At 37.4% G+C, this 22366-nt stretch overlaps 4 protein-coding genes across 4 annotated transcripts; 1 reads left to right on the forward strand and 3 right to left on the reverse strand.

Annotated features, from left to right (window-relative positions):
- The first annotated feature begins 1087 nt into the window (after positions 1 to 1087).
- LOC111788555 (Amino acid dehydrogenase family protein) lies at positions 1088 to 4954 on the forward strand. The gene is made up of 5 exons (XM_023668916.2): positions 1088 to 1377; positions 1500 to 1683; positions 2071 to 2228; positions 2314 to 2526; positions 4519 to 4954. Exons 1-5 carry the CDS (start codon positions 1264 to 1266, stop codon positions 4747 to 4749), a joined length of 900 nt encoding a protein of 299 aa, XP_023524684.1. The 5' UTR covers positions 1088 to 1263; the 3' UTR covers positions 4750 to 4954.
- A 274-nt stretch (positions 4955 to 5228) lies between these two features.
- On the reverse strand, positions 5229 to 8138 carry LOC111788554 (akuammiline synthase 1). Its single transcript, XM_023668915.2, has 2 exons — positions 7231 to 8138; positions 5229 to 5837 (listed from the first exon to the last, which is right to left on the reverse strand). The coding sequence occupies exons 1-2, from the start codon at positions 8009 to 8011 to the stop codon at positions 5311 to 5313; spliced, it is 1308 nt and encodes a 435-aa protein (XP_023524683.2). The 5' UTR covers positions 8012 to 8138; the 3' UTR covers positions 5229 to 5310.
- A 2446-nt stretch (positions 8139 to 10584) lies between these two features.
- LOC111789091 (akuammiline synthase 1) lies at positions 10585 to 12786 on the reverse strand. The gene is given in 4 exon segments (XM_023669735.2): positions 10585 to 11226; positions 11966 to 12127; positions 12130 to 12648; positions 12651 to 12786. Coding segments are annotated over 4 exon segments (1338 nt in total). The 3' UTR covers positions 10585 to 10705.
- A 1614-nt stretch (positions 12787 to 14400) lies between these two features.
- Positions 14401 to 21196, reverse strand: LOC111787608 (Regulator of chromosome condensation (RCC1) family with FYVE zinc finger domain-containing protein). The gene is made up of 9 exons (XM_023667624.2): positions 20763 to 21196; positions 20303 to 20389; positions 18998 to 19087; positions 18827 to 18913; positions 18536 to 18730; positions 16359 to 18398; positions 15745 to 15891; positions 15243 to 15634; positions 14401 to 14646 (listed from the first exon to the last, which is right to left on the reverse strand). The coding sequence occupies exons 1-9, from the start codon at positions 20811 to 20813 to the stop codon at positions 14526 to 14528; spliced, it is 3210 nt and encodes a 1069-aa protein (XP_023523392.2). The 5' UTR covers positions 20814 to 21196; the 3' UTR covers positions 14401 to 14525.
- Between the last annotated feature and the right edge of the window lie 1170 nt (positions 21197 to 22366).

A 22366-nucleotide genomic window follows, 5' to 3' on the forward strand; every position in this document is an offset into this window, starting at 1 on the left:
GGAGTCACACATAAACTAACTAGGGTTCGTCTCGCAAACTGTTTGTTCTTCAGAACCGTGACTTAAATGGTTTGTGAATATTATAATTATTTTGTATATTAAAGTTATCAATCATGAACTGTGAAAGAAAGAATAAGTTCATGTTTCGAAAAATTAAATATTAATATTATCCAAAAATTATTATGAAAGTGGTTTATAAATAAATATTTAATATCTTTTTCTATAGTTGAAGTTCATAATACACATTAAAATTGTCCTTATTTTTATAATAACATAAAACTTTATATTAAAGTTTCAATATGGAATAAATAGATTAATTTATCATATACTTGTGATTTTGACACATATTCTAATTCACAAACTATATATTAAAATTACAATATGGTCTACTTAGGAAATATATTAGCATCTATATTCTCTCAAAATTTTCAATTTTTTTTTTACTTTCTCCGAACTTTTCAACGGAATAAACATTATACGTGCCATTTTCAATATTAATTTTATATATTTATTATTTTAAAGTCGAGGGACTAAAATGAAACTTGAAAAATATTTAAGGACGAAAATTGAGGGAGGAACAATTTTAAAACGAGACATTTAATGTTGTAATAGTACGAGTTTTTATTTCCATAATTTTAGAATTATTTTCACGGAAAGTGAGGTATATATTTTTACCGTCAAATACGGGAAAAAAATTAAAAATTATAATTTAATTATGCATTAAAATATTCAGAGAGGAATGACTATCAATATATTATAAATTTAAAAAATATATTACATACAAAATTTTTTTATAATTTAGTCACTATTATTTACTAATTTTCAATTTAGTCCATTATTTACAATAAATTTATAATTTAGGGTAACGATTGAATAATTGAAATATAATAATAAATTAAATTAAAAAATGTTAATATATAATAAAATAAATTGACACTAAAAAAAATATATATATATATATATATATATATATATATATATATATATATATATATAATTATAAATAAATCTTGCTCAAAGAAAATAGCCCAAACAATGCACAGAGATTTTCATAAAACGGATCCACTTCTCATGAGCCGCAGTCCATCGCCCAAATCGAAGCCCATCAGATTCCTCAACTGCGATTTCATGGTTGCACCGATTCAGCGAGTCTAAAATCAATCCTTCTCGATCTCAGCTCATCCATTACAACCTTCTGCGAGAGACATTGTCACTGGTCGCAATTCAGAAGGGATAAGCATTTTCGCCTTGTCACCTGCAATAATGGCGTCCGAATCCGAGCACAAAGCTACAATAATCGACGGCAAACAAATTGCTCAGACTGTTAGATCTGAAATAGCGGAGGAAGTGAAAAAACTCTCTGAGAAATACGGAAAGGTTCAATTTCCTGTGCTTGAACGTTGTTTTTAGTATTTTGATCTATTATTGTGACAAATTATGCGTTATATCTGTCTGGTTTTAGTATTTTTCTTGTTCATTGTGGTGTGGGATTTGTGAAGGTTCCGGGGTTGGCGGTTGTGATTGTGGGGAGTAGAAAGGATTCGCAGAGTTATGTGAACATGAAGAGAAAGGCTTGCGCGGAAGTTGGAATCAAGTCCTTTGATTATGATCTTCCTGAGCAAGTGTCTGAGGCCGAATTGATCAGCAAGATCCATGAGTTGAATGCGAATCCTGAAGTGCATGGTTAATCTCTTCTGTTCTTTTATGCTTATGCTTACTTGATTTTTTAGTGCTACACTACAAATTTTATGGAGCATCCACTGTGTTTGAAATATCATAGTGAAATTGCATCTTTGATAGATAAACGTTACTTGGATTCATTTTTGTGATGTGTGAAAAAATGTTAATTAAAGTACAAGCACCCCTTTAGTGCTTGTAGAAGCATTTCAAGCATTTTAGGTGTTTATAGAAAATTTACAAAGTTACTCTTGTTTATGTGTGAACATTTGAAAAACTCTTCAAATTACCTAAAAGTACTTTTTTAGTGTTCTAAGAGTAACTTACCGTTAATAATTTGTTCAAAATTTTAATGCTTAGAGTTTTGAATTTTGAATTTTTTTGCTTTCACAGGGATATTGGTTCAACTTCCTTTGCCAAAGCACATAAATGAGGAAAAAGTTTTATCTGAAATCAACATTGAGAAGGATGTAGATGGGTTTCATCCTCTGAACATTGGGAAACTTGCAATGAAAGGCAGAGATCCCTTATTCCTACCTTGCACTCCGAAGGCAATAACAAATGTTTAATCTTCTGTTAATTGGAAGAGCAATAGCTCCTTATTTAGCAATGTTCAAGATTTGGTTTTATGTCCAGGGGTGTCTTGAGCTACTGTCACGAAGTGGAATAAGCATTAGGGGAAAGAAGGCAGTTGTTATGGGGCGAAGCAACATCGTTGGATTACCAGTTTCATTGCTGCTCCTTAAAGCAGATGCAACTGTGACGATTGTCCATTCCCGTTCTGTCAATCCAGAAAGTGTTATCCGCGAAGCTGACATTGTTATTGCTGCTGCAGGACAGGCACAAATGGTATGCTTGGCTTTACAATCACTTGTTTTCGCTTTCCCTATATTTCTATTTGAATATCTGTTTGGCTTCACCGAGAATATAGACTTTGATTCCGAAGTTTACTTGAAAGCAAGCAATGCTATGAAATATGCTTTAGGTGCTAGAATAGTATTGGAAAAGAAAAAAAAGGGTTAGCATTGGAATATAATCCCTGAAGTTGGAGAATATAGACTTTGATTCCTAAGTTCTACCTATTTAAACTTTTCTTGATAAACACACTAAATCCATTTGGCCAATAAAAGGATGTTCCCCTTGGGAATGTCAAAAGGCGCCTGTTGGATGAAAGTCCCACATCGGCTGATTTAGGGAATGATCATGGATTTATAATCAAAGAATACTATCTCTTGGGGAATCCCAAAGCAAAGCCATGAGAGCTTATGCTCAAAGTGGACAATATCATACCATTATGGAAATCGTGTTTATCTAACGTGGTATTAGAGCCATGCCCTAAACTTAGCCATGTCAATAGAATCCTCAAAGGTCGAACAAAAGTATTGTGAGCCTTGAAGGCATAGTAAAAAATGACTAAGACTCCAAAAGAAAAGGAGTCGAGCCTCTATTAAGGGGAGGCGTACTTTGTTCGAGGGGAAGTGTTGGATGAAAGTCGCACATCGGCTAATTTAGGGAATGATCATGGGTTTATAATCAAAGAATACTATCTCTATTGGTATGAGGCCTTTTGGGGAAGCCCAAAGCAAAACCATGAGAGCTTATGCTCAAAGTGGACAGTATCATACCATTGTGGAGAGTCATGTTCAATTAACAGCGCCAATCCTCCTTCAATAGGGGTTTGTATAATAGACCACCTCCTGGCTACCCTTTTTGTCAATGCCTCCCTTCCAAAGGAAAGTCTTACACAACTTCTCTATAGCTTTTGTAATTTTGGATAAGGGCGTGCCTTCCTCCTCCAGATATATGAGATGCCCTCCAATACTGCCACCGTTTCTCCATTTTTTCATTAATTGGCGCCCAAAAATTCAGAGTGCCAAATAGGTAGGAGGTCAGTAACCAACCTGGCAGCCAAAAGAAGATGTGACGAACTCAGCACGCTGTGAATCTAACCCAACACCCAAAAGTTCCAATTTCTGACAATTAATATTTAGAGCCGAAGCTACCTCAAACTCATGGATGATATGGAAGAAGAATCGGAATTGAGGAGTTTGAGAAGAAGACTGGTGGGATTGTTGGGAAGACATGGCTGGTGGTGTAGGGTAGGAGAGAGGAAGTCGTGAGGAAACTTAAGCACAAGCATTAAACTCACCATATATCCACAAGTCCTCCAAGTTTGAGTACCATAAGTAATAATAATGCTTCCATTTGGATCCAAGCGATCATAACAATCTTTAAAGAGACCAAATGTGGTGGTCTGAACTCCACTGCAGCAGGCAAAAGAAGATGTTTGAAAGGTAATGCTTATCCTGTTTCAGCTACAATGCTGGTTGGGAGTGGGTGTTTTAAGTAGACAAAGTTACAAAGGAATATTTGAAATTGGAAGTTCTTAAAAACCTAGATTTTGGAAGAAATGGCTAATGGGGATTTGAGTGAAGTTGAGTAAATGGGGGAATAAAAATGGTGGGTTTTGTTGATAATTGCTACGTGTTTCTTCGGTTTAATGAAACGAATGGTTTCTTCTATCGGAAGTGAGCTTGACTTTGTCCAATTTTCTACCTTCTTCTATCTCTAGCTCCCACATAGTGTTGAATCAGCTCGTTCACCCAATAATCATACTGCCTCATTATTTAGTTAACATTATCGATAAAGCTAAATAGAATCATAAATCAAAGTTCAGGAACATAACAGAAAGATATCGAAGTCGAAGAGATTAAATGCGCACACAGACCTTAAACTTTGCCAGAAGCATAAAGAAACAGGCATAGTCATTGCAGGCCAGTAATATCTGCTAGTAGAGAGCATTAGTTCTGTTAGCTTATTGATTTTGTTGGTTGATGTTAGATCAAGGGCAGTTGGATAAAACCAGGGGCTGCAGTGATTGATGTTGGTACAAACGCAGTTGATGATCCCACCAGAAAGTCGGGCTACCGGCTGGTTGGGGATGTAGATTTCCAGGAAGCTTGTAAAGTGGCTGGTTGGGTAACTCCTGTTCCCGGTGGTGTGGGCCCTATGACTGTTGCCATGCTGCTTAGGAACACTTTAGATGGAGCTAAGCGTGTGATCGAGCAGTGATACCATACCCATATCAAGTGGCTTCATTGTTGTGTTTCTAAGGTCTTGCAAATTTGCGGAGACAATTTTGTAGGGAAAATAAAAACCTTAATAATCGTGTGGATATCTTGAAGAATGAATAATTTTAGCTTGTTGAATGTTAATATGGATCCTTGTGGGACTTTCTTAGTAATTTATAAATAAATGTTCTACCTATTTTGTGCCATCCCTTGGTACCATTAACTTAATGGCATTTGAGTTGGTTTGATTCAATCCAATCTAGTTTGAAGAGAGTTGATGAACCAGTTCAATTCATAAATTTTTCAAAAGTTCATAATCCAGCTCAAACCATATAAGTTGAGTTGTATTGATTGAATTTTTCGAGTCATCGAGCTTTTTAAACACCACTAACAATTATGGATAGTATGAGGGTGGGGTGACATTTGACTTTATTCCCAAGTCTAGTTTAATGATTTCTAGGATTGGACTTGTAACTCAAATGTTGAAACGGATATTAATACTTCATAACAACCGTTCGTTCAAAGTAGAAAATCAATTTGGAATGAGTAATTGGTAGCAGAGCTAAGTTCTTAGGTCACAAAAGGAGAGAAGCTCTTGATTTTGCTGAAACACAGCCATTTCCTCCTCCTCCAATCTCACAATGGCTTCAACTCCCTTCCCATCTCTTGCATCCATCAACATAATCAGATTTTTGGAGTCAAAATCTGGCACAGTAATCCACATAGGCTTCCCCCATCCAAAATCTGCATCATATAGTGGAAATTTGCACCAGCTACTGCAACAGTACACAGCATGATCCCATCCACCACTTATCAGCCTATCCATTTTCTCTTTGGCATGCAATTTGTAAAGCCCATTCCATTCTTCCGCGCTGCACTTCTTTGGGAACTCCCTGCAGAAGTCTTCAAGGCTTCTCTTCATGTCTCCCACTATCTTCCATACTTCCATTTCCCTCCCCTCCTCCTCTTTGGTTGATGATGCAATGAAGAATGAGACTATGTTCCCTATCAATTTCTCTTCCAATCGTGGCTCCATTCGCCCTCGGATGTTCACCACCTGCAGTAGAGTCGACGTTGTTGGCCAATGGCCTTTTTTGTCCAAGAAATTAGCACAAAAGTTATCGAATATGTATGGAGAGATAATATATATGCATTCCAAGCGTTTTTCTATCACAAAACTAGTACTGTATGTATCTATTTAGTGTTGAGGATTGTTGGGAGGGAGTTCCATGTTGGCTATAATTTAGGGAATGATCATGGGTTTATCGGTAAAGAATACTGTCTTTTAGTACGAGACATTTTGGGTAAACTAAAAGTAGAGAGCTTATGCTTAAAGTGGACAATATCATACCATTATGGAGAGTTGTGGTTCCTAACATGGAGAGTCATGCTTTTAACTTAGCCATGTTAATAAAATCTTCAAGTGTTGAACAAAGAAGTTGTGAATGTCGAATGTGTAGTGAAAAGTGACTCATGTGTTGAGCCTCAATTAAGGGGAGGCTGTTCGAGGGCTCTAGAAGCCTCCGAGGAGGCTCTATAGTGTACTGAAGTTGTGAATCTTGAATGTGTAGCCAAAAGTGACTCAAGTGTCGAGCCTCAATTAAGGGGAGACTGTTCGAGGGCTTTATAGACCTCAGAGAAGGCTCTATAGTTTACTGAAGTTGTGAACGTCGAATGTGTAATAAAAAGTAACTCATGCGTTGAGCCTCAATTAAGGGTAGGCTGTTCCAGGGCTCTAGAGGCCTCAGTCTCTATAGTGCATTGAAGTTGTGAATCTTGAATGTGTAGTCAAAAGTGACTTTAAGTGTCGAGCCTCAATTAAGGGAATTAAGGGGAGACTATTTGAGGGCTTTATAGACCTCAGAGAAGGCTCTATAGTTTGCTGAAGTTGTGAACGTCGAATGTGTAGTGAAAAGTGACTCATGTGTCAAGCCTCAATTAAGGAGAGACTGTTCGAGGGCTTTATAGACTTCAGAGAAGGCTCTATAGTTTACTGAAGTTGTGAATGTCGAATGTGTAGTGAAAAGTGACTCATGTGTCGAGTCTCAATTAAGGAGAGGTTGTTCGAGGGCTCTATAGGCCTCAAAGGAGGCTCTATAGTGTACCAAAGTTGTGAACCTCGAATGTGTAATCAAAAGTGACTCAACTGTCAAGCCTCAATTAAGGAGAGGCTGTTCGAGGGTTCCATAGGCCTCAGAGGAGTCTCTATAATGTACTTTGTTTGAGGGGAGGATCGTTGGCACGGAGAGTCCCACGTTGGCTAATTTAGGGAATGATCATGGGTTTATAAGCAAGAAATACGCCTTTTGAACAAACCAAAAGCAAAGCTACAAGAGCTTATGCTCAAAGTGGACAATATAAACATCAAGGATAGTCAAATATACTTAACTTTAAAGTTCTTATGATTGAACCATCGAGAAAGATGCATATAATATCACGAACAGTTCGAGTTTAAAGATCATCCAAACCAATTTTAACGCACCTTTGACTGAAACTTTAGCAGAAAGAGCAGCTTTGTAGATGAAGGCAGTGAGCACCTGAACACGACTTGGATTTTCCACTTTCTCAGAAACCATAGCTTTAAGAGCTTCAATCTTCGAGCTCTCAAACACCAATCTCTTCAAACAAACCTTTTTACCTCCAACCTCAGATGGGTAACTGCCGGCGTCCAATTCTGGCCGGAAAAAACTAGCCGCATTGAACAGAGGACTGACTTCCGGCAGCATACCACCGCCGGAGCTACGAGCAATAGAAGCCCAATCATTCACAAACTGAGTCAATGACGCCAAATCCGCCACTTTATGAGAGAAAACCACAGACACCATTGCTCCTCCACATTCAAAATGGAACAACTGAACACACAACAAAGGATTGAATCTTGGGTCTGTGTCCTTTCCATTCGTGTCATGTTCTAAACGAACCAATTTCAAAACCTCGTCGCGTTGCAGCTTGTTCATAAATTCCGACATGGGGCACCGGAGCTTTCCTTCTAAGTACATGGCGCCCATGTCGTTGCAGTCGATGAAGTTGCCACCCTTTTGGAGGCGGCCGGCAAAAGGGTAGTAGACAGTCAAGGCCTTTGAGAGGCCGTCCTTCACGCCGCCGGAGTCGACGGTGTTGCCGCCGTCGTAGAAATAGAGAAGCATTATAGACACGCAAGGGGCATGTTGATCAAGCAAGCAGAGGGGGTAATTTCTAAGCTCCGATGGGGTTGAAGACGAGGGCTTGATGGTTTCTTTGCACACAATTTCAAGCTCAACCATCTTTGTGAGTATGTTTGAAGCTCTGTTTCTGAGTTATGGCGTCATATTTAAACTCCAGCAATTTTGATTATTTATTAAAAATTTAATTATGTATAATATTAGATAATATATTATTTAAATTAAGAAAAAAATTCACGTGATTCACGTGATTATTTTTGCATTATATTATATATTTCAAAATAATAATAAATTAAAAAAATTTACCTGACTCAAGTTATTATTTTTATATTATATCATTATTTTTTATGATTTTATTATGCTAAAAATAATAATAATAATAATAAATGTAGCAAGTAATCCTTTGTTGGGGTTATAGACATACGAGGATGATCTGAGAGCAGTTGAAAATTGGGTCAACCCAACATATATCATCGATTATCTTTTTTTTTTTTTTTTTTTTTTTTTTTTTTTTTTTTTTTTTATCACAAATAGTACCCCGTTGGTGTCGTTAGATGTGGAATTGTGGACTTTAATTCGTAGCATCATTGTGACCCATCCCTTTACGCGGATGCACATGACTTTGAATATGTTTAATTATATGGCAAGGAAAACAAGGAGTCACTTCCGAGCATGGCCAGATGGCAGTGTCGTTTTGCAATGATTAGAAAAATAATATCTAACATCTAATAAATTTTATTGTTGGCAAGTCTATGATTGAGTTGGACTGCTAAAACAAAGAGCCGTAAATAGAATTCACTCATTTCCATATAAAGTAGTAGATCAGTTCTTTTAACGATGGAGTTTACCCTCTTATTGGCTCAGTCTCAGAGAGAATTAGTTTATGGTTGGATCATAAACAAATCATTTATTAGAGAATCCGTGGTACTTAAGGTTGAAGAGATCCCACATCGGTTAGAGAAGGGAATGAAACATTCCACATCGGTTAGAGAAGGGAACGAAACATTCGTATAAGAGTGTAGAAATCTCTCTCTAGTAGACGCATTTTAAAACTCTTATCCAAGTCACGGTCGTACAGTAGTGAGTCGAGTAAAAGTATCGGAGAGAAACTTACTCAAGCTTACGAGAACGTGAAGGTAGTCCTGACGAAAAATCGAGGCGTTGGAATGAGACAACACCAAAAGAAAAATTCTATTAGAACCATAATATTCTTGGGATCGTAGAGTCACACATAAATTAATTAATAAAATAAAATTTGAGAAATATTTAAGCACGAAAAAAAAAAAAAAAAACTTGAGGAACAATTTTAAAACTAGAAATTTAATATTGTAATAATACAATTTTTTATTTTTACCAGGAGTGAGACATATATTTTTACGGTCAAATATAGGAGATTAAAAAAATTAGAATTTAACCGGACATTAAAATATTTAGAGATTACATTAAAAGTTTAGAAATATATTATAAATTAAAAAATTTAATTACTATTATTTACAAATTTTCAATTTAGTCCATTATTTTTTTAGCATTTTTCATTCATGTTAAAATTTGCTAAGAACGAATTGATAAAAATTTAGGGTTATGATTTAATTAAAAAAATAAATTAATGGAAATATAATAATAAATTAAATTAAAAAATGTTAATATATAATAAATTAAATTGAAACTAAAACAATGAAAATATATATAATTAAAAATAAATAAATCTTTCTCAAAGAAAATAGCCCGAACAATGCATAGCGATCTTCATAAACGGATCCACTTCTCATGAGCCACTGTCCATTGCCCAAATCGAAGCCCATCAGATTCTTCAACTGCGATTTCATGGTTGCACCGAGTCATCGAGTCTAAGATCGATCCTTCTCGATCTCAGCTCATCCATTACAACCTTCTGCGAGAGCCCTTGTCAGTGGTAGTAATTCAGGAGGGATAAGCATTTTCGCCTTGTCACCTGCAAAAATGGCGTCCGAATCCGAGCACAAAGCGACCGTAATCGACGGCAAGGAAACGCTCAGACCGTGAGATCTGAAATAGCGGAGGAAGTGAAAAAACTCGGAGAAATACCGGAAGGTTCGATTTCCTGTGCTTGAACTATGTTCTTAGAATTTTGATCTATTATTGTGACAAATTATGCGTTATATCTGTCTGGTTTTAGTATTTTTCTTGTTCATTACGGTGTTGCATTTATTAAGATCGGCACAAGAACACATATTTTATTTAGATGAACACAAAGAGTATTTAGAAGAACATAAAGAACGGGAAAGAGAAAATGCAAGAAGAATATTGGTTAAAAAATTTGGAGGGATGACTTCAGGCATGTACAGTATTAGAGAATACTTTCTATATCATTTACCATATATAGCTTTGTATAACTGTTGAATAAGCTCTAATTTGTGCCATGCCTGGTATCATTAGTTGATTTTGGTGACATTTGTGGTTGGGTTGGATGACACTAGTTGATGCCTGGTACCCTTAGTTGATTTTGATGGCATTAGTTGATTTTCATAATCCAACTCAAACCGTATAAGTTAAGTTGTATTGATTGGATTTTTCGAGTCATCAAACACCCGTAACAATTATCGTTGCTATGAAGTTGGGATGACATTTGACTTCATTCCCAAGAGTAAAATGAAGTTATCCTTAATGATCTTTTAGAGTTGGACTTGTTACCCAAATGTTCAAATGGATATTAATACTTCATAACAATCGTTCAAACTAGATTTGTTGCCCAAATGTACAAAGAAATTCAATTTGGAATGGGTAATTTAACTTTCAATAAATTTGAGCAGCTAGCAGCTAGGTTCTTAGCTCACAAAAGGAGAGAAGCTCTTGATTTTGCTCAAACACAGCCATTTCCTCCTCCTCCAAGCTCACCATCGCTTCAACTCCCTCGCCATCTCTTGCATCCATCAATATAATCAGATTTTTCGTGTCAAAATCTGGAACAGTAATCCATATAGGTTTCCCCCATCCAAAATCTGCCTCGTACAGTGGAAATTTGCACCAGCTACTACAACAATACACAACATGATCCCCTCCTCCACTTCCCAACCTCTCCATTTTCTGTTTGGCATGTAATTTGTAAAGCCAACTCCATTCTTCCGCTCTGCAGTTCTTTGGGAACTCCCTGCAGAACTCTTCAAAGCTTCTTTTCATGTCTCCCACTAAGTCCCATATCTCCATTTCCCTCCCCTCCTCCGTGGTTGATGATGCAATGAAGAATGAGAGTATGTTCCCTCTTAGTTTCTCTTCCAATGGTGGCTCCATTCGGCTTCGGATGTTGACCGTCTGCAGTAGACTTGTCGTCGGCCAATTCCCTTTTTTGTCGAAGAAATTAGCACAAAAGTGATCGAATGTATAGAGAGATTAAAATGCATTCCAAGCGTTTTTCTATCACAAAACTAATATGGTATCTATTTAGTGTTGAGGATTGTTGGGAGGGAGTCCCACGTTAACTAATTGAGGAAATGATCATGGGTTTATAAGTAAGGAATACATTTCTAATGGTATGAGGCCTTTGGGGAAACCAAAAGCAAAGTCACGAGAGCTTATGCTCAAAGTGGACAATATTACACACCATTGTGGAGGGTTGTGGTTTCTAACATAGTATCAGAGTCATGCCTTTAACTGAGCCTTGTCAATAAAATCTTCAAATGTCGAACAAAGAAGTTGTGAACCTCAAATGTGTAGTGAAAAGTGACTAAGCGTCGAGCATCAATTAAGGGGAGACTATTTGAGGGTTCCATAGGCCTCAAAGGAGGCTCTGTAGTGTACTTTGTTCGAGGGGAGGATTGTTGGGATGGAGTAATTTGGGGAATGATCATGAGTTTATAAGTAAGGAATACATCTCTATTGGTACCTAAAAACAAAGCTGCTCAACGTGGACAATATCAACATTTAGTATCGTCAAACATACTTAATTTACGTCTTTTGGGGAAACCAAAAGCAAAACCATGAGAGAGCTTTTATGCTTAAAGTGGACAATATCAACATTTAGTACCATCACACGTCCTTTTAACTTAAAAATTCTTGTGATTGGACCATTGAGTAACGCACCTGTCACTAAAATTTTAGCAGAAAGGGCAGCTTTGTAGATGAAGGCAGTGAGAATCTGAACACGAGTTGGATTTGCCACTTTCTCAGAAACCATAGCTTTAAGAGCCTCAATCTTCGAGCCCTCAAACACCTATCTCTTCAAACAAACCTTTTTACCTTTTTACCTCCTCCCTTTGCTTCAGAACCTTCATCCCCAGATGGGTTACCGCCGGCGTCCAATTCCGGCCGGAAAAAACTGGCCGCGTTGAACAGAGGAGTGACTGCAGGCAGCATGCCGCCGCCGGAGCTACGAGCAATGGAAGCCCAATCATTCACGAAGTTAGTCAAGGAGGCCAAATCCGCCACTTTGTGATAGCAAGACGCAGACATCATTGCTCCTCCACATTCAAAATGGAACAACTGAACGGACAACAAAGGATTGAACCTTGGTTCTGTGTCATTTCCATTTGTGTCATGATCTAAACAAACCAGCTTCAAAATCTGGTCGAGTTGCAGCTTGTTGTTCATAACTTCCGACATGGGACACCGGAGCTTTCCCTCTGAATACATGGCGCCCATGTCATTGCAGTCGATGGAGTTGCCACCCTTTTGGAGGCGGCCGGCGAAAGGGTAGTAGACAGTCAAGGCCTTTGAGAGGCTATCCTTCAGGCGGCCGGAGTCGACGGTGTTGCGGTGTTGCGGTTATCATAGAAATAGAGAAGCATTATATAATGGTTAGGGGCTTGTTGATCAATCAAGCAGAGGGGGTGATTTCTAAGCTCTGATGGGGTTGAAGATGGGGGCTTGATGGTTTCTTTACACACTATTTCAAGCTCAACCATTTTTGTGAATGTGTTTGAAGCTCTGTTGCTGAGTTCTTGCTGCATATTTAAAGTCAAGATGTGGCTCATTATCACATTTATTTCATTGCAAATTTATACATTTCAAGAAAATAATTAAACGTGGTACTTGTACTTCTTACCAAGCATTCCATTTATTCAAAAAGAATAGAAAACTTCCTAAATTGATCCGTCAATCGAAACAAGACGGGAAAGTACAAGTAAAACATATTGACAGGCTTCATAGTAACTAGTATAGCTACTATTTTTGACCGTTGGTTTTAGACCTTTAATATTAATTATAATTAATTAATTGATGATGTGATGATAACAAATTTACCTTTAATTATTAACAATTATTAGTATTTTGAATTAGTATTATGAAATTTGTTTGTTTACTCACCTTATTATTATTTTTAAATGACAACTTTATAGAGGTGAATAGGGTTTTAACCCCTTCCACTACACCTCTACGTGTCTTTACCATTACTTGAAATATTAAAAATACTTGGCAAGTAATCTTTTGTTGGAGTTCGATATGCATACATTCATAGTAAAATAGAGTAAAATTAAAGGATATAAACGGTTCAAAACTAGTTAACATGTATACAAATTAGTAGTTATCATAAGAAAAAATCACAATACATAGTATATTCCTCGTATATATGTATCTAACAGTTGAAAAACGTTCAAAATGAGAGTTAATCAATTTGACTATGGTGCCATCGGGGCTTAATAAATCTAAGCAAAATTGCCACAAAAATCGAGGAACAAATGGTTAAATCTAAGAAATTACTCACCTATTCATTGTCAATTTCACATATCTAGACAAACGATAATGCTTTGATACGAACCACGATAGTGATACACCTCATATTCAAACAAAACACAATGACGATCACGTGATTTTTGTTGATTTGATGGAAATTTCACAAGCTCTCCCGACAAGTTGAAACTTGGGTCAAACCCAACCCATATATATCCCCGATTATCTGTTTTTCCTTTTTAAATTTTAAACATCAATTCGAACCTAAAATTTAAGGGTGAAATGACAAGGAAAAAAAAAAAGTCAATCATATCATGCTATGATATTGACGTTGGCTAAGCTTGCATCGACTAATAATTGATTGTAGATGTGAAATTGTGGATATTGACGTTGGCTGAGCTTGCATCGACTAATAATTTATCGTATATGTGAAATTGTGGACGTTAATTGGTAGCAGTGTTGTGACCAATCCCTTTATGTGGATACCTATGGCCATGAGTATCTTTAATCGTATGGCAAGGTAAAAATAAGTGTCACTTTCAATGGGACATGGCCAGATGCCACGGTCGGTTTGCAATATGATATCTCAAATTTTTTAATAAATCTTATTGATTCCTTAGGGAAAGCCTATGGTTCTTATCATTATGGTAAGGTGGCCGCGATATTGCCTAAGAGGGAATTAGTTTATGAGTTGAATCGTAAGCAAATCATTTATTAGAGAATCTGTGGTACTTAAGAATTGTGAGATCCTACATCGATTGGAGAGGGAAACAAAACATACCTTATCAGAGCGTAGAAATCTCTCATTAACAGACGCGTTTTGAAACTGTGAGACTGATGACAATACGTAATGAGCCGAAACGGTCAATATCTACTAACGTTTTGAAATAGTGAGACTGACAACATTTCTTAGTGTCCATTTACGATGGAAAAACTCTTCATACAGATATGAAGGGGAAAAAAGTATGAATTATTTTTAGTCCTCTATGTGGCTATGATTTGAATTGGTATATCCTTCGATGCCATACTTTTGGTATACTATAACTTGATTCTCTTCCCACCATTTCTCCGCTTTCCTCTCCGAAAATCTTCTTCGACTGCAATGCAATACCAAGGAACTACGTTAAGTTACTTTGATAACACGAGAAACATTCCTATGCAATAAAACGAACACCCATCGAAATATTAGAAAACAAAACTTACAAGAACATCTAACAATGCTAATCATAGAAGACATGTGTAACAACTCAAGCCCACCGCTAGTAGATATTGTCTGCTTTGGCTCGTTACATAGTGTCGTCAGTCTCACAGTTTTAAAACGCATTTATTAGGGAGAGGTTTTCACACTCTTATAAGAAGTGTTTTGTTCCCTTCTCCAACCGATGTGGGATCTCACAATCCACCCCCTTGAGGGCCCAGCGTCTTCTCTGGCACACCACCTGGTGTCTAGCTCTGCCCAAACTCACCGCTAGCAGATATTGTCTTTTTTAGACTTTTTCTTTTGGGTTTTCCCTCAAAGTTTTTAAAACGCGTCTACTAAATAGAGATTTCTACACCCTTATAAGAAATGGTTCGTTCTTCTCTCCAACCAATGTGAGATCTCACGATATGAACTAATCATTTTAGGCATTGAAGTGCATACACTTGCAAGTGAAGCATAAATTTGAAGGTGAAATGGATAAGTGAATAATACCTGAATCTCACTCTCTTGAGCCCCTTGTGTCCACCTGGTAGACTTGTAAATGTAATATATACACCAGGTTCATACTGTTTTATCCATTCATCTTTCAAACAATTTGCAGTTCCATTTTTCGAAGATGTTCGGTCAGTGTTTGGATCTGGATCCGTTGACTTAGTAACATGTCGGAATGCGTGTCTCCCATACAACGATTTGAATGTATTGGAGAAGACAATGGGAGAGTTGTATAAACTATCACCAATTAGTCTGTCTTTGGGCAGTTGAACCTCAGGGGGTAAACAAATTGCAGCAGAGGGGGAGTGAACTGGTGTAACATGTGGTTTATTTGCATCAACTTCATCTTTTGCATCTCGTCGACCGACAATGTTCTCCGACATTGTTTGAAGCTGTAACAACAGTAGCAGTTCTACTTCGATCAGATCATCAGCTCGAAAACGAGTGGTTATAGCACGAACCGTGTTTGAAAGTTGATAAAGGAAGAAATGTAAGAGATTACCCTTAGTGCCAAAGCTTTTATGACCTCCTTTGCTGCCTTGCATTTGGCTGCTTCCTCCCTTGCAACAGACCAAGCTTCTTCTATCTTTTGTCCACATTTCTGCATCTTCTCGTCTCTATCGTGACATTGTAGTTCGAGGCTCTTCACCTTAAAGGATGTAACAATTTAGTTACGAACTCGTCCATTCATTGATAGAATCGAAAAACAATCCAGCAGAAACAAATTGTATCATTGGGCATAAGTTTTAACTCCAAAAGGAAGTTTGAAGAGATCTTAAGTTGTAACCGCTCGAGCCAACCGCTAGCAGATATTGTTCTCTTTGGACTTTCCCGTTTGGGCTTCCCTTCAAGGTTTTTAAAACACGTCTACTAGGGAGAGGTTTCCACGCTCTTATAAAGAATGTTTTGTTCTCCTCTCCAACCGATGTGGGATCTCACAATCTGTGTGGAAACCTCTCCCTAGTTGATGCATTTTAAAAACCTTGAGGGAAAGCCCAAACAGGACAATATCTGCTAGCAGTGAGCTTGAGACGTTACATATAATAGCTGCAATGCACACATACAGGCCAAGGACATAATTACAGCAACGTTGTAAGATGGGAAGTGTAAGAATACCTCAGCTCTTAGCCTCTGAACTTCTTCACTTAGTTTCTCACTGGATCCATACACAAATCTCTCGATACCGATGGCACCTGAATTAGGCGATTTCAGGTGAACTAAAGCATTAACAGATGTTTGATTTTGAGATGGAGGAGGAATAAGAGTTTTCATGTTCTCTATACTGCACGTTTTAAATGAAGCTGGACACGAAACTTGCCCCCAGCTCAGTATTCCACTGGTCGAAAAAGAAAGTTGTTCGAAATGCTCTCGGTTTTCACCATGGTTTATGAATTTCCAATGAGACTGCATTTCATCAATGTTTTGTTTTGTAGGTGACAGCAGCTGACCATGCTTAGAACTCATACTTTTCTTGTCTACTCTTTCAAAAGCAGATGCTTTTTGTTGCACCAATGAATTCTTCGTCCTATGTCGTTGTAAATTGTTGAAGCACGGATCACAAACTCGAAAAGCTTTGGTTCGACTGGGAGCCAAAGCAGCGTTCATAGTCTTCTTACTGCTACACATTCTGCAGAAAGAAAGACCACAGTGATAGCAATTATGCTTCTTTCTTGTAAACCCAAAAGGCAATTTACATCCATAACAAGCAGATTGGTCACTTGAAGTGATAGATCTATGCAAACAGATAGCCGCTGTGACATTTGATCCACAGGCTATACTTTCTACCTGCTGCTCTCCTAGAGCTTCAACAAAAGTAGGCAAATTTCTATCATCCGAATCGCCCAATCCTAATTGTCCGTATGCGCCCTTCCCCCACGTGTAAACACGTCTGCTTGTCGTTAGTGCAGCGACATGATAGGAACCAGAAGCTATGGCACTAACAAACTCTTCTTTGAGCTCTCCTTCAACTAAAGCTACTGATGCATCCCTTGACCTTGGGTTTCCTAGTTGCCCATGTATGGAGCTTCCCATTGTGTAAACTCTACCAAGATTCGTGAGCCCAACGGTCAGCATTCGTCCACAAGAAACTTGAACAAAGTTAGAATCAACGAGTGGGGCGACACACGTTGGTAAGAGCTTACGCTCATTGTCAGCATGGCCTAGCCTCCCTTTATCACCATCACCCCATGTAAATAGTTTCCCAACCGAACTCTCGAACTTGAAACGGTCAATCATGATATCAACAATAGCAGCTGTATGCCATGATCCACATGCCACAGATTTTACCCACAAACCGTTTAAAGATTCGACCTCTTTTGGCTGGGACAAGCTTATGAGATTCCCATGTCCAAGAGCTCCAAATGTTCCATCACCATACGTAAATAACCGCCCGCACGCTGAAACAACCGCAGTATGCCATTCTCCACAAGCGAGATTCGATATGGTTATGCCATTCAAAGGACCAGAAAGTTGTTGTGGCACCCATGGACTTCTTACCTTCTGCTCACATTCAAAATCAGCACCAAACCTACTGTCACCCCATGTATAAACTTCTCCACCATTTGTCAAAGCACATGTCTGATACTCACCACATGCAACAGATTTAGCTGAGATCCCATTAAGCGAGTCGACTAGTTTCGGTTGGTCTAAGTCCATATTAATCTTATGCCCAAGTCTACCCCCCTTCCCTTCACCCCAACAGAAGACTTCACCGTGTTTCGTAACCACGGCTGCGTGTTTTCCTCCTAACGATATTCTTTGCACGTCCAACATCATAGTAGACTCTAAAAGTTTTGGTAACAATGCATCCACAAGCATTCCTTTCTGGCTAGCAGACCTTTCAATTCCACCACCTATCAGCCCACCTTCTATACCTTCTCCCCAGATCATGACATCCTTCAGACTATTGTTCTTTTCGATACGTGGAGATGTATGAACAGGTACGACAAGTCTACTGAGCACATTCTTTCCATGAACCGTTTCGTCCAATGATCCCCTCTTAAGTGCATCAGGTTCAATAAGCGGAGTAACTCGAGCAGAGATATCGCCTTCACTCTGTCCATCCGACGGATAGAAGCTATCAAAGGAATGAGATAAGCCATGAGATAGGCATCGTTCCGAAAGTGAAAGAGTAGGACTGCCACACAAGCTGCGTACCTTCAAGCATAATACATTTTAGTTGAAGTGCACCACAGAAAACAATACATAAACTCTTAAAATGAGTACTCAAACATCTCATGAAAAAGTTGCATATTGATTATAGTAAGGAACTATAGGACATGGGTAACTAAAACCTGTGGGAAGTCTGTACTGTCCTCCAGAAGTCCAAGATTGTACTTTCTTCTAACAAAACCAGCAGGACTATTGGCACAAGATACAATTCCTCTATGATCCCTTAAACTAGCTAATGGCCTTGGATGGTAATTCCTTGATATTGTAGATTTCAACCCCAAAATCCAACAATCTGCTTGTGCTTTGTCCTTACATGTCTGCACAAAAGATGACAAAAGAAATCTATCAATGCTATCTTTACCAGCTAAAATCTAAAACAAACAAAGCCTATAATAGCAACGAACAAGCTTTACCAAATCAAGTGAACGCTCGCCGTTAGCGTAAATTAGCGAAAAGGATTCGGGCTTCTTTGTGGGTTGAAGTTGGTTTACAAGACTTGGCTGATTCAATAGCATTCATTTGAATGTAAGGAGCAAAGGGTTGCAAATGCACATGTTAAGAGGCATTGGTGTTTTTGTACTTACTGACATCTTTCCTGGAATAATTTTCATTACTGAGCTTAATCGAAGTTGCTTTTCCTCGTTTCCAGAATACCAAACTAAGAATTTCTCATCCTGAAATCAAGAAAATAAAGTTTGATTTCACCGTTAAGTATAAAGAAAGTAGCTAACTCATTTTACTTTAGCAGCAGATAAAAACCTTAAAAAAGGGAACTCATTTTTTTAAATAAGGTGGGTCCTAGGTGACAAAGAGGCAGGTTTATCGATCACTACTAAAATACACCGAACCAAAATTTTTAGCAACACAAGGTCTAGAAAACAGAGAAATCAGACAAGTTCATTAACCATGGAGAGTGGTTTGTTTAGTGCCATTAAAAATATAACATGGCGCAAGAAACTATGATGATAGAATAAAATATCAACAACAATTTACTGTATAAACGATCACGAGGTTTCAGAAACTTCACGAAATGAACCAGATGATGATTTTGACATAGTTAAGACACTGCTGCAATCTCACATAATTTTTCAACTGCTTTTGTAGATTCCTGAATGGCAGCTCATCTAGTTTTGAAAAGAAAACAGAAATATGAATTGTGGTGTGAGATCTTACATCGGTTGAGGAGAGGAACGAAACATTTTTATAATGGTGTGAAAACCTCTCTCTAGGAGATGCGTTTTAAAACCGTGAGGTTGACGGCTATACATAACGGGCCAAAGCGGACAATATCTGCTAGCGGTAGGATTGGTCTGTTACAAATAGTATCAGAGCTAGACACGAGGAGGTGTGTCAGCGAGGACGCTGGGTCCCCAAGGGGGGTGGATTGTGAGATCTCACATCGGTTGAAGGGAGGAACGAAATGTTCTTTATAAGGGCGTGGAAACCTCTCACTAGAAGACGCATTTTAAAACTGTGAGACAGACGGTGATACATAATGGGCAAACGCGAACAAGATCGGCTAGCGGTGGGTTTGGGCTGTTATAAATGGTATCGGAGTCATACATCGGGAGGTGTGCCAGCGAGGACGCTAGGTCCCCAAAGGGGTGGATTGTGAGATCCCACGTCAGTTGGAGAGGGGATCAAAACATTTTTTATAAGGGTGTGGAAACCTCTCCCTAGGAGACGCATTTTAAAATCGTGAAGCTGACAGCGATATATAACAGGCCAAAGCGAACAATATCTGTTAGCGGTGGGTTTGGGCTATTACATGTATTGTCACACCACACATTTCACATTTCACATAAAGCATTCTACATGTTGCATATCGTTATTTGGATATCAAAACCAGTTTCCACATACTCCAACTAATCTATGTTGTATATTCTTACCATGGAAAGCCTGAAAGGACAGAATTTGGGTTTGCCTCTACGCCTAGACTTCAAAAGGTAAGCACCCTTCTTCATAGACAGAATTGCCTGCAAAACAAAACATTACCTTCTGCAAATTTGAAAGTCCTGATACCTTTACAACACTAAAACTTCAGATGGTTTTCTCTACACTTTATCAAAACTCCTCAAAATAAAACTTGGCAAATGGAATGGCTATAGATATAGTAAGAAATTTGCCCTTTACAGCATAGACTAATGTATATCAAATGAGCCCATGAGCTCCTACAACTTCACAACCCAAAGTTCACTCCCATTTCATCACTTGAAAAGAGAAATGAACTGAACCATGTTCAAGTCATCAAGAATCAATTCAACAAGAGAAAAAACTTCACAAAACAGGTTGAAAATCATATATCAAAGGAGAAATGGAAGAAACCCAATACAACAAAGGAAAACATACCTGCTCCACAGCTCTATCATGAAGGAGCATTGAAAAAGATTCTTCACCCATTTAGACCTTTTAACAAACAGTTTCCATGCAAGAAAAGAGTATCTCAAGGAGAAAATTCCTCAGCTCACAAACAATAAAGAAAACAAAGTTTTACAGTTCAAATGTGTTGAAATGAAACAAAGACAGGAGAAGATATTACTTCTTTTGCTAAGCAAACGCAAAACAAAGCAACAGAGTAATAAGAAGAAATGGGGTTCTGTTTTTGTTTGATCAAAGAAGAAATTTAAGAGAATTAAAGAAATGGGTTTGTTTTTCTGTGCCTAAATTTGTGAGGAATGAATGAATCAATGAATGAATGAATCTGTGGAGCCGCCTTGGGAAGTTTGTCCACTTCGTTATTTGTGCAGAGTGGAAGAAGAAGAAGAAGAAGACGAAGAAGGGAAGGCAGCGGTTTTATTTATTTATTATTACTATATTTATAAAAAATAGGGAAAAAGGATTTAGTAATATAAAATTAAAATATTAAATAGGGGGAAATAAAAATGACTGAAAATCCAACTGCACGTGTACAGCACATTACATGCAATTTTTTTATTTTTTATTTTAATTATAAATAATAATAATAATAAAGCTATTTAAAGTCATATATCCACGTGCCGTTTGTCCTTTTCTCTTTTTTTTTTCAAATTTATTTTAATTGAAAGAAAAAATTATAAATTGTGATAATTATATAATTAAAATAATGAATTTCTGCACAAAGTATATCAATTTATACCATTTTATCTATTAAAAAATTAATTTATACAAAATAAAAAAAAAAACAAGAAAAAAGCAAACGAAAATACAAAAAAGACCCGACCACTAAGAAAATTGGAAGAGGTGAGTTTGGGTCGATTGAGATTGTATTCTCGAGCTGAGGGTCACAAAGGATGTTCGTTTTGGGTCTAATTTTTTTTAAGGTTGTGTCAAATAATTCGTTAAATTTTTAAAAATGTGTAATAATTAAATATTTAAATTTTTAAATTTTTAAAAATGCTAAATATGTTTATTAAAAAATGAAGAATTTAATTAAAATTATTTTTAAAAAAAATGAAAACGGAACAATTAATAACTTTCCTTTGTTGTCTTGTCAAAAAAAAAAATAATTAAATAAACTTTCCTTTTGTTGTTTCTATATTCCCTCCATAAACTAAATATGGCAACTTTATTGGATGAGTTGGCCAATTAATTGGAGAATACAATTAATAATTATGCCCATACATTAATTCACACCAAACATTATTTTACTATTTATTTCTTTTTTTTAATTAAAAATATATATTTAAATTTTAGTCAAATTCTCGAGACACTGAGTACATGAATAAACCGTGACCACCCTCGAACATAAGCTATTTTATATTGGGTGACCTCCATGTAAGTGAGTAGAAAGCATCATGAACGAACTCGTGTTGGTCAGGGGAATGTCAAGGTGATATGATTCTGAATCTTGGACATGGATCGTTTTAGCTTCATAGGGTATGTGACCCTAGAATTTCCTTAAAATTTCTCTTATTTTGCAGATCACGTTCTTCGCGTCTAATGTGTAGGAAATGGCCGGTATCGCTCAGTTGGTA

This window comes from Cucurbita pepo, chromosome 2, assembly GCF_057944985.1.
Source record: "Cucurbita pepo subsp. pepo isolate OVF chromosome 2, ASM5794498v1, whole genome shotgun sequence".
Taxonomy (NCBI): Eukaryota; Viridiplantae; Streptophyta; class Magnoliopsida; order Cucurbitales; family Cucurbitaceae; genus Cucurbita; species Cucurbita pepo.

What these genes read in the sequence shown, in the direction of transcription:
- LOC111788555 (XM_023668916.2), top strand. Translation starts at nt 1,264, where the DNA reads ATGGCGTCCGAATCCGAGCACAAAGCTACAATAATCGACGGCAAACAA. An exon ending in TCTCTGAGAAATACGGAAAG is followed by an intron (nt 1,378 to 1,499) that starts GTTCAATTTCCT and finishes GGATTTGTGAAG; the next exon opens with GTTCCGGGGTTGGCGGTTGT. An exon ending in CTGCAGGACAGGCACAAATG is followed by an intron (nt 2,527 to 4,518) that starts GTATGCTTGGCT and finishes GGTTGATGTTAG; the next exon opens with ATCAAGGGCAGTTGGATAAA.
- LOC111788554 (XM_023668915.2), bottom strand. Translation starts at nt 8,011, where the DNA reads ATGGTTGAGCTTGAAATTGTGTGCAAAGAAACCATCAAGCCCTCGTCT. An exon ending in TGCTAAAGTTTCAGTCAAAG is followed by an intron (nt 5,838 to 7,230) that starts GTGCGTTAAAAT and finishes TGGACAAAAAAG; the next exon opens with GCCATTGGCCAACAACGTCG.
- LOC111787608 (XM_023667624.2), bottom strand. Translation starts at nt 20,813, where the DNA reads ATGGGTGAAGAATCTTTTTCAATGCTCCTTCATGATAGAGCTGTGGAG. An exon ending in TAAAAGCTTTGGCACTAAGG is followed by an intron (nt 15,635 to 15,744) that starts GTAATCTCTTAC and finishes CTGTTGTTACAG; the next exon opens with CTTCAAACAATGTCGGAGAA. An exon ending in CTCAAGAGAGTGAGATTCAG is followed by an intron (nt 14,647 to 15,242) that starts GTATTATTCACT and finishes ATTGCATTGCAG; the next exon opens with TCGAAGAAGATTTTCGGAGA.